General features: G+C 35.8%; 1 protein-coding gene across 2 annotated transcripts in view; it reads left to right on the forward strand.

Moving 5' to 3' along the window:
- Positions 1–12,565, forward strand: part of LOC113042347 (POU domain, class 6, transcription factor 2-like) — a 94,336-nt gene that overhangs the window by 60,972 nt on the left and 20,799 nt on the right. For both annotated transcript variants that reach the window (XM_026201143.1, XM_026201144.1), the window contains exon 6: positions 8,036–8,173. In XM_026201143.1, coding sequence (XP_026056928.1) covers positions 8,036–8,173 — 138 coding nt within the window. The remainder of the gene's footprint in view (positions 1–8,035; positions 8,174–12,565) is intronic.

Here is a 12,565-nt window from a genome sequence, read left to right on the forward strand (position 1 = left end):
TATCATAAAAGTAATACATGAGGCATGTTAACACAGGATAATTGTGTGGTTAGGGAAAACACATTCATAATAGGATTCATCACTTGTTAAGTTTGTTCTGAACCCTGTAAACTGCCCAGAAAAAACACAGGGAAAAATCTGGTCAGTGTTGTGTTCAAATGTTGTCAATTCATCACTCCACTTAGGGATGAGTGTGTGTGTGTGTTAAAGCTTAGTTTAGTGTATTTGCATGTGTGTGTGCGTATAAATGGATACTTGGGCCAGGTTTGTGTTTGTGTATTATCGATCGGACCTCTGACCACATCATAGCCACAGAGCCCTGCTCAGTCACCATTAATCTCAGTGCTCCGAGTTCTCAAATGGCAGCTGGCAGCCCCAGCTCCAAACCCAACCATTTCTCTTCATTAGCTCGGCTCACTCTGAGACGCCATGCGGAGGAGTAATCATTTACCATTATTCTAGTTATGAAACTCACACACAGCTGACGCTGGGCTTTATTGAATAGAGGCCATCAAAAGATCACCAGCCATTGATTAAGCCAATATTAAAGTCATTCAAATGCTGGATCTGTATGTCAGACAACAGCAAGTGAAAAGAGATGGCATTCTGTTTAAATGCCGGAGAGGAGAATTTGACATGATGAATTAAAATAGTTGAAGTTTCCTGTTCTGTAGTTTTTCACTTAGATTAAGCTGTGCAATAGTTTGCTTTCAGTCATTTAAAGACAAACAGCCATTTATCATTTTGCATTTGATGTTTTTATTAATTTTATCATTTTTTTATCACAGGAAATTACAGGGGAGATTAAAATCTGATGGAGACCTGGTCTCAGGTGGGGATCAGAAATATAATGTCAACTTACCACAAAACTGATGGTCTCTCAAACAATTTGTTTTACAATAGTAGCGAGTCCGAGTCTTTCAGTTTAGATCTTTTGTTTGTTTGTTTTTTTCTTACGGAAATACTAGTTTTATATGTGCAACACTGCAGTCAGCAGTTTTGCTTGGAACTTTAGTTTTGCAGCAAACATTTTCATTAATCAATCACATGGAAATGCGGCCAAAAAACATTTAAGGGTGATTTTTCAATAGGAAAAATGATGAAAGATGGAATTTGTAAATATATAAATAAAATATACATTTATTTAAACCTTACTGGAGGTTACCCAGGACTGCCTCTTTGCAGCAAAAATAGAGCAAGGATGACTGATGGCTTAAAATTCTTGTATGGATTTTAAGGGCTATAGTTATTGAAGCAGGATTTTGTATAATGACACCAAAAGCAGTTAATTATGCCTGGAGTTAATGAGTCACATGATTGATTGTCAGCACTGGGTAGTTCATCACATCTTTATAGGTACATTTGTCAGTCATTTCCTTCCTTGTTCCTCTGTCATTTGCATTCTGGCCTGTTAAATGTGACCCCTTTTGCCCCCTCTTTCCCCAACAGTTGTGCTTTTTATCTGATGAAGTGTAGCATTTTAAACAGCCCTCGTGTGCGTGTGTGAAGATGAGGCCCTTTACGCTGCCACACAGTTTTCATCGCAGTGCATCATGGGAGAACTGACCCAAGACTTCCAGCTTAGCTTCTTCAACTTTACAGCATTGCATGTCTTTTTTATTCCTGTTTTTCTTCCTCTAGCTTTTTACTCTCTCACCTATTCTTCCCTCGAGTCGGTATATTTCTGTTTTTCTCTCAGCTATTTATTTATTTGTCAATGGGAAGGTGAAATGGGTCTCTGTAAGTAGCGTTTTTAGTGTGAGGAGTCCAGAGGATACGGCAGGTGATGTGCTCCAGGGGTCCAACAGGGGAGCTGAGGTGTTTGGGACAGTCTAATGGTGTTTTGATGTACCCGGGCAGAGGGGAGGCTCCAGGCTGGGGAACGTGGGAGAAAGAGACAGGGTTTTTTGAAGGAGGTAGCATAAGGTCTGGAAGTGACGCTGGGGAGACTGTGAGCATGCTCAGATGTGTCACTTCTGATTATGTCCACTCTCTATAATGCGAAAACAGAGAGACAGAGAGAGCAAGAGGGAAAAGAAAAAAAAAGGATGAAACAGAGGTGTGATTGTCTTAGGAACTGCTATGATGCAAAAACAATTTTCTTTCAGCTTTTCAGATGTTTAATAGCAGTCCTTGTCAGATCTGTCCAGACACTGAATCTGTTGTCTATTGTCCTATTTAACTGATATAGAAAAGCTGCACATTGAAGAAAAAAAAGTTTAATAATATATATTGAATTAAGAGTCCCCCCCTGCAAAAACATTTCATTTTGGCTTTATAGATGTTTAATCACAGTCCTTGTCTGACTAAAGACTTTCATAGCATGAAAAAATAATAGCATGTTCAGATAATGTATCTTGAAACAAATTATTTTTATAAAGTAATTAGCAATGTTAAGCATTTGTTTTCTTTAATAGATAAATCTAACAAAATTTTGTGATTTTAAGAAAGAATTTATTGCCTAATTGTCACATCACATTTAAATAAAAATGAAAAACCTTTAACACTCGTTTTCAATTAATATTAATGTAAAAATCTAAATAGATTTTTATTATTTAAACTTAAAAAAATAAAAATCTATTTAGATTTTTACATGAATATTCAGTGAAAACGAGTGTTAAAGGTTTTTCATTTTTGTTTAAATGTGACGTGACAATTAGGCAATAAATTACTGATTAGCCAAATTACAATACAAATATAATATGAACTTTATTTTATGGATTTTTTCTGAAGTTGGTTTCCCACATCCATCATGTTTTTTAAAATCTTTTTTTTTTTACGTCTTTGATGGTGGTGTTTTAGCAGAGAAAGCGATTAAGTCTACATTTCTAGTCTGAACAGAACAGACAGAAAATGAACTCTAGCTTTTGGAGTGCTCACTTTGATGTCCAGAAGTCCCCTGCCATGGTAACGGCAAGCTGTTTTTTCCCTTGTTCAGGAGATTACATGGGTTGTTGCTCCATCTGACCCCGCTGGTCAAACGGCCATTGCAGGCCTCGGAGAACTTAATAGAGTTTAAAATTTACTCACTTTGCCATGAGGCGAAACGTGTAAGAAGGATCTCTTTCTTTCTTTCTTTCTTTATTTCTTTCTTTCTTTCTTTCTTCACTGAGGACTTGATTAATGGCTGCTGAAAATTCAACTTTGCCATCACAGGAATAAATTGTATTTTAAAATAGATTTAAATAATGAATAATAATAATAAAATAATTTATTAAATAATTTAACATAATAAAAAGTTATTTCAATTGTTGTAATGTGCAGCATTTGTGAGCATAAGAGACAAAAACATTAGAAACTTATTAGATCAAGTCATCTCTATCAGAACCCTTCAACTTTGACCTGAGAGGAGAAAAAGAGACAGAGAAAGAACAGGCGTTTTGTCACATTTACTCTAAAAGGTGCTTTTCTGTAAAAAAGGATGCCGACTGTTTAGACTCACACACACAAAGATACAATCAACACAAATAGTGGAGCGGTAACATGGTTTCCTGCCTCCCCACATGGCTCCAAGTGGAGGCAGCCTGCCGGAAAATCACCTGTTTAGATGACAAACACTGCAATCCCCTGCAATCCACACATTCTCCATGTCTCCTTCCTGCTGCCCCCCAAGTTACGGACTCTTAATCTGCCCCGCTGTGCTGCTGAGTGTTTTATAATGGGTTTAAATATTATTGATCGCTCCAAAGAAACAGTAAACAAAAACTGAACAATAAGGCCTTTTCCATATATGCCAAACATATAAAAACATGGCATACGGTCCGGCACATTTTATTTACTTAATCTTAAACTTTCACTTTAATTTCGAATTTTAATATAAACTATAAAGATCATTGATTGCATGAGATTTTTAAGGTTTACAGACATCCTCAAAATGTAAAAATGTTGTACAGCATACAAGTACAGCATGTAAAATACATATTCGTATGATAGATGATGACAAATCTGAATGTTAAAATCTAAGAAATTGGCTTGCAATATTTAAAAATATCCAATATGAGTCAATGGTGATCAATTGAAAACCAAATAGACTACAATTTAGCGGCTGCGAGCACACTTCATCTTTAAGATACTTGCTCTGAGATTATGTTTGATTCTCTTCTCAAGTTAAGCTAGGAAATGAACTAGAGCAGATTCAGATGTCAGTGGATCACTGAAGATGATCCTGTATGTATCAGCTCATATAATTCACAGGCCTTCTTATCATTCCTGGAGAACGCATTTCATCTACTCCGTCAGAAAGAAAGTGAAGGGGAGAGAAAGAGAGAGTGTTTGCCCTCAGATAGGGTGAGAGGATTATCTATGAATTCAATCCCTGCTTGATATTGCCATCCTTGTCCATCTCTCTCTCGTGTGCGCTTTCTCTCTGCATCTCACCCCCTTCTCAGAAATACATGTTTTTATTATCTGAAGATGTTAGTCCGAGATAAGATGCTCCCTACGCAGCCAGACACCTTTCCTGCAATCACAAAGCTATTCTGCTTTTCTATTTAACAGAATAAGCATTCACAGTGTCACTGGGTTACTCGGTGGGAAATCGCAAGCGACTTGAAATTTTACTAAAGCGCAACAATAAAAAGGATGAGTGGATTAGACGGAGTGTTGAGAAATAATTTGCGGTTGTTTTAAAGTAGCGTCTCCATGCCGCCTCTGCATACAGGAGAATCATTTGCAAATCTCTTGACAAATTCTGAAGATGAAAGGCTGAAATGTCCTGAAGTCTCGGAGAGCTTTTACCGCTCACAATAGCCACATGGTGAGGCATTGAGGAGCTAAAATCGTTGCCCTTAACATTTTGGGTCGCTGATATTATCAACTGGCACTTGACTTTTGCAGAAGGACAAAGAAACGCCGGCCACAAAGAGGCGATTTCTGTGATTAGTGATAAAAAAGGGTGACTTTCAGTCCAGGGGACATAGTATCAATCTCAGCCAATTTTAGGCCACCAACATGAAATATGATTTCATAAGACAAATGCGGTGTCATTCTTAATGTGCTTAACCTTTACTGTCAATGAAAAAGTATTGATCGCTCCGTGGTATTTTCTCATCATTTGATTTCAGAGAGCCTGGTAATATATGATGGTGTGATAAGATGAAAGATGAATGGCAGCTGAATGCTCTCACTTTAACAAAGCTGAATGGCCCCCGCTGAGAGATGGGGGGTGCGGACAGAAGAGACAGGAAACAGGAGGAGAATATGGGCTGAAATTTGTTAGACACGGTTACTTCCTTAGTTCCTTCTTCTACTTCTTTAGTTCACCCCAAATTTTAGATGCTATCATCATTTACTCATCCTTGTGTCATTCCAAACTTTCCTTTTCCACAAAATAAAAAGGAAAGAATGCTCTGGCAATGCTATCGGTCCGTCCGTCCGTCTGTCTATAGCATATATATATATATATATATATATACATGTGTATATATATACATATATATTTATATATATATATATATATATATATATATATATATATATATATATATATATATATATATATATATATATATATATATTAATACTTTTATTCTGTAAGGATACATTTTAAATTGATAAAAAGTGACGGTAAAGACATTTTGCTGTAATATTACAAATAATTTATATTTCAAATAAATACTGTACTTTCAAACTTCCCATTTGTTAAAGAATCTGAGAAAAGAAAGAAAGAAAAAACAAACTATCTTAGTTTCTACAAAAATTAAAGCACAACTGCTTTTAACTAGTGGGGGGCGATACTGCAAAATTTGGTATTGATCTGATACCAAATAGCTACATATAGGGTCAGTATTGGCGATACCGATACCAATACGATACTTTTTACTTTTGTAGGGGAGTGCAGTAGGTCTATGTCATTATTTCTGAGGTGAATGAATGATCAGTTATTTAGGCAATATTTTTTATTAATGTATTGAAGTGAACAAAATTATTAGCTATTAGGTATTGTAGAACGAATTATTAAAATAAAAAAAGATAAAAAAAAAATCTCTCCCTTTTTTTCTGTTTTTAAAAGCAAATGAAATAAAGTGCACTCTGTTCGCTGCTCCTCGGCGCGTTGTGTCAGTGAGTCATGTGACAATACAACAACGAATCACAGCGGAGCAGCAGGAGGGAGAGGAGTAGCAAAGTGGGCCAGGATGTGAAAGCAGCGTTTGCTCAGGATTGTAGAAGGTAGAAGACACGAGCAAAGTATAATGAACGTTGATAAGAGATATTTAAATTAAAATATCGATCCGATACCAATACCAATACCAGTGTTGGCATCGATACTATCGATATTTAGATCGATCTGCCCACCCCTACTTTTAACATTGATAATAATGTTTCTTGTGCACCAAATCAGCACATTAGAATGATTTCTGAAGGATCATTTGACCCTAAAGTAATTCAGATTTGCCATCACAGAGCTACATTTTATAAATGTTAAAATGTTTAAAATATATTTTAATAGAAATAGTTGTTTTAAACTTTCTCAAAATCTTTGTACTCTGCATAAGAGACTTAATTGGTTAAAAAGTTGGCTAAATGAATTTGGTAAACAGCGACCACTGTATTATTTAGAATTTCTCTGTTCATGTCATACAGAAGAAAGTAACTCATACAGATTCAGAATGTGGTTAGGGTGAATAAATGATGGCAGAATTTTAATTACAGGGCGAACTCTCCCTTTAAAGCACAGTGGCATCAAAAATATCGTCACCGTACACCTGTGAACTCTTGTTCTGACAGCATCTTTTGGGATTATACGCTTCGTGGTTCATAGCAAAAGCAAACTGAGAACTTGTCAAAAAAGAATAGCAATTTGATTTCAGAAATAACCTGCTGTCTGTATCGCTGTTGACTGCCATTAGGATATGCTGTCTTTTTTACTCTTTCTGTCTGCTGTCACCGCGCCTGCTCTCCTCTGTCTGCTCGGAGCGCTGTTTCCATTACTGCCTCATTGTGATGAGTAATTGGGGAGTCTGTGTGCAGTCCTGTGTGAGCTCTTGATCTACTTAAAGAACCTAATAAGCCTGTATTCTGCAGCCCTGCAACCAAATAAGCACTGCATTCGCTCGGCTTATTAGGAGGTTAGCTTGATTTATTCACCTGTGCATTTGTGTGTGTGCTGGCATGTGTGTTTTTGACAATGGCAATTGCTACAATGAGAAAAAAATCAAGCAAATGGGTTAAAATGAGAGTAAAACGTCAAAAAAGGGAAAGTAAAACTCTATCTATCTATCTATCTATCTATCTATCTATCTATCTATCTATCTATCTATCTATCTATCTATCTATCTCTGTCTGTCTGTCTGTCTGTCTGTCTGTCTGTCTGTCTATCTATCTATCTATCTATCTATCTATCTATCTATCTATATCTAATTGTCTAGCTCTAGTGATCTGTTCATGTCTTTGACTAGGTAGTATTTATCAAAATTGAGAGAAAAAAGCTTACTCTCATTAAGCATAAAGGAGCCATAAATGTTAGCGGTTATATTTTTATTAAAAACAATGGTGGGGGTGGGGGCTTTACACAATTAACTACATTTCTCCATTTATATATATTTTTTTAGCTGCAGATTTTTATGTTTTCCCCTTTAAAAAACAAACAAAAAAAAAACAACTTTTTTTTTAAACAATGAAATCACGTTAATTTATTTTTGTGGTTATTTTCTATATATATTTCCTTAATTCCTCCTTAACAAAAGTGGATTTCAGTTTGTTGAATGAATGAATTAATGAATGCCTTTAAAAATGAAAGTGATTTATATAATGATATACAGTATAATAGTGTTCCATGGTTATTTGTTAATCCTTATCCATTTCGTTCATCCATGAAGCTTCTTTCTTCTTTATTTTTTACCCATAGTGTTTTAAAGATTGATGCACTGTATTTCAGTTCTTGTTTAACTTAAAAATAATTTATTCTATTAGGTATAAATGCAATTGTTTCATTTAAAGCTGTCACCTCATTTAAGATATTTATGAAAAATGCCTCTGACTTACTGTGATCAATCGGCTGAATCATTAGTTTTTAATTTTGTGTTGACTTCCTCAGCTCAACCCTCTGGCCAGTCAGGCAGCGGTTGCCGCAGCAGCAGCGATGGGTTCAATTGCCGGGTCACAGGTGTTTGGTAATGCCCTCTCCAGCCTGCAGGGGGTCACTGGACAACTGGTCACCAATGCACAAGGACAGGTACCTACATACACACATACACACACACACGCAGCACATTTAAAAGATGTGCACATATGAAATGCACATGTAAGCTGAAGTCTGCCGAACATTAATCACAGGACTGCCAAGTCGAAGGACAAGTAAACATTCTTCTCAAATGGTCAGAACACGATTTCCTTTGTTAGTATAATGTAACCCAAATCCAGTCTTCAGTACTGACCTTCGTGCCCCGTCTTTAGCCCCGATAGAGCGAGCCCGAGAGGGGCGTTGTGTTTAGATTGGACAGCAGTGTGGGAGTGCAGGGGATAAAATGCTGACCTTGTCATATTTACGGGGCCGGCTGCAGAATTGTTCCATCAGTATCCAGAGGCTTGAACGATGAGGCTTGTCAGACCAGGGCCCTATCTAATGAATCATCTTATCGCAGGTGTGCACCGCTCCCATATTAAAGGAAAGATTGTATAGCCAATGTGCCCTTTCACGCTATACACGGCATTATTTACCTTAACCCTTGTCTCATTCCCATCCTCGCATTGACACTTTCTCTTCTGTAATACGACAGAAAGCATTGTTTGAGAAATCGGACGCTGGGGGCCTCTTTATGCAGCCTACACGCTCGTATTGAAGGCTTTATGGATACTTTTAACAGTTTTGGCTGTAAATGTAATCACAAATATCTAATGATGTCTTATATGTTAAAGGAAGTCCAATAAATCAGCTTATCTATTCTCAGAAGGGAGGGGAAAATGGTCTCCATATCTTTTGTTGTTGAAGTGCATTAAAACCAATATATATATATATATATATATATATATATATATATATATATATATATATATATATATATATATATATATATATTGGTTTATATATATGAATGTAATAAACATATAATAATGTTCATTTTGTGGTCAGGTATTTAAAAAAATTTTTTTGAATTAATTTTATTCTGCAAGGATGCATTAAAGTAATTAAAAAAATTGGGCCCTGGTTAACCTCAACTATACCTCAACTAACTAACCTCAACTACAATAAAATTAATCCCTGTGGTTGCAAAGCTGAATCTTCATTAGTCATTACTGCGTTCTTCAGAGTCACTAGACAGAATCCTCCAGAAATCATTCAAATATTTAGATTTATTGTCAGTGTTTTTTTTTTTTTTTTTTTTTGGAGGATTTAAAAAGTTTGAAAAAAACAAACAAACAAAAAAATCAGAATTTATTCAAAATAGAAAGCTTTTGTCACAATTTAACACCGTTGCTGAATAGAAGTTTTAATGACTTTCCTCAGCTTTTAACAAAAGACAGATTTCTATTACTATATGATAGACGATTACTATTACTATATAATATTCTTTCTCTCTTGAATTAAGAACTACTTCTTCTTTCAGGAATCACCTTTTGATGAATATTTTTATGTTTTATGTACAACTGAATTGAGATTCATGCACAGTTCTTGTCTATATGAAAAACAAATTAGATTCCCTACTTGTTCGGTGTTTGATAAATTGTCACTCATATGAAAAGATGCCAAGTGTGTACGGTAGACGTTACCTAACGATCTGGTATGGCCTTGTCTGTACTGAAGGAGCCTGCAGGGCTTGGCTGGACGTATCGGCATGGCGATGCCGTTGATGGGATGCGCTGTGTGTTTGTAGTGTCGTGGCGGCTGACACTGGCTGACATAATCAGGTCACTGAGACGGTCAAAGCCCAGGGCTACAGGCTGTGCTCTCGACCTTATTACTGACGCACATTATTCAGTTTGAGCCTGCTAAAACACCCACCACCCTTTTGAGCCTCATCCCCCGCCCTTCTTTTGCTTTTAACATTAAAATGATACTAATACAGGCCCCAGACGTGGCCAGGGGAACAGCAGATGCTGCCACAGAACAAACAAAAAAAAAAAAAAAAAAGGAAAAGGTTGGAGTAAAGGGATGAGGCAATGTGTTACTTTAGACTGAAGCACTCTTTGTTTGGTTTGGGTGTTGATTTAGCTCTTAGGCATTAATGTTGGCCAGATATTAGATTACTAAAATAACACAAATGTGGCTGTGTTGCTTTAAGCTCAGTCTATAAGCAGCAGAGTTTTCCCTCAGCTGCCACACAGCTGAATATTTTCTCATTTGGGATGAGAGATTGCAACAGTGTCTTAGAAAAGGATGCGTATAGTGTTTGTGGAGGATTGAGTGTTAGTCGATATTTGAAAAAAAAGGAAGTAAATAGTGAATGTTGCTGCATTTGAGCTGGCCTGCTGTGATTATTAATTGTAATCAATGTCATTTGATCTAAATGGAATAAATGTGCATTCAACTTCAGTCACAATTTGCCCTGTGAAATGAAGGCTTGTAGGTTTTATCAGACTGCATATATATTATATTATATTATATTATATTATATTATATTATATTATATTATATTATATTATATTATATTATATTATATTATATTATATTATATTATATTATATTAAAAGGAACAACATTTTCACAGCATTAACATATTTATGTTTCTGAGTAAAATATAAAAATAATGTATTATGCTTACACTGTAAGTGACAAATCATACAATTTAAGTATCAATCGCGTATATTTGTTTGAAAATGTATCGTCAGCTCAGATTTTATGATCGCGACAGGCCATTGTCTGAGAATAACACACTTTCAATCGAAGTTTTTTCCTTGGATATAACTTAGCCTGATGTGTTTATCTGTAAAATGCATAATTTTACAAATTATGTTTAAAAATGTCTTATGGAGAGAGAGAGAGAGAAAGAGAAAGAAACAAAGTTAACATTTCTCATTGCGAAACCAAAAAATTTAAGGACTTAACCATTATAAAAGAGGTGACTATGAAAACATTTTTTTTTTTTTTTGTATTGTATTGTATTTTCGCAGATGTGTAACAGGGTCTGAATAAAGCAAACATTACAGCAGTATTTACAGAAATGCTCCTCTGCCATCCATTCTCAAGGCTAGTCATTCGTCTTTTTGTGTGCTTCGAATCATATGAGTGGGAAGATCAAAGTTTTTTACCACAATGACCTTTGCAGTATCTTCTGGACCTGAATGATAGCAGCGGCAACATTCCCAGGCCTTTTAAAACTGTTTGGCTTTAAACATCTCCCTCCTCTGAATTTGTAACTTTTCATCCATCTCATTCTTTCTAAATTTACTTGGACTAAGACTCAATTGGGAAATAGTGAAAGAATGAGAGAAAGAAAGAAAATATGTAAATGTAAATAACGTTCATTTAAAATGTGCAAGTATTTTCCAATTGTAATAACACTTTACTTATTTTTACATTTAAATTAATGATATAATCTTAATTTAATGATAATTAACATAATGTATCTACTGTGTAATTGACAGTTCTTTTGTTTTATAAATGCAATATTTTAACATTCAATATGGGTGCGTAATATAATGTGCTATTGTTTTAGCATAAACCTTCTTGCCATTAAAGTCCACAACCGAAGCAATTTAACCAAAGCAATTGAAAACTCTGACCAAGACTGCATCAGAAAATGCAGTGTTTGACCGTTTCTGATCTGTGTTTTCTTTCACAGCGACGGGTGTTAGAAGTTTGGAATTCTCTCCCAATATGTGTCCCCATCCTATTCCCCTCCAAACAGCGGGCAGTAGGGCAGAAAATGGGCAGGGATATTGCCTGGCGGCCATGGCTAACACTGAAGATTGGCCTGGCTGCAGGAAGAGATGACATTCCCTGGGAATCACTGCCAGTATAATCCTAATGAGTTCTGCTCAAAGAGGAGAAACAGAGAGAGAGGGAGAAAAGGAGGGAAGGAGATGAAGGCTCACCACAGTGTAAAACACATATAAAGTGTGGAAGTAATACATAGTATAAGAAAAAAACAGTTATTGACAAACGTATGACACAATATATGGACCCTTTAGAATTTACTTCATAGTAATTCTTTTATCTCCTGCCATTTGAGGCAGGTGTTCCTCATGCAGACAAAATACATGATCAGATTTAGAAGCGTAGCACAGGTTTATGCCGGATCGGCTGACAATGTTTCAGGAGATTGTTTACATCAAACACCCAACATGATCGAGTCACCGGGAAAGTCCACATATGTTTCACATGCTTTTACCAAATCAGATGGATTTTTATTTGCTGCTTATACAGATTTATGAGGAACATGTCAACCGTAACATGTCAGATGTTGACGGAAGCCATTTTAGACTTAATTTGTCTTTCTGCATTTTATTATTATTATTTTTTTATAGCTTAGCTGCTTTATTTTGGACAAACATCATACACTGTCATTTCTACTGAAATGAATTGAAAAATGTTAAGGGGTTAGTTTACCCCAAAATTACAAATCTGTCATCCCACATATCGTTCCAAATCTGTATGACTGACTTTCTTCTGTAGAATATAAGCGAA

Source organism: Carassius auratus, chromosome 24 (genome assembly GCF_003368295.1).
Source record: "Carassius auratus strain Wakin chromosome 24, ASM336829v1, whole genome shotgun sequence".
NCBI lineage: Eukaryota > Metazoa > Chordata > Actinopteri > Cypriniformes > Cyprinidae > Carassius > Carassius auratus.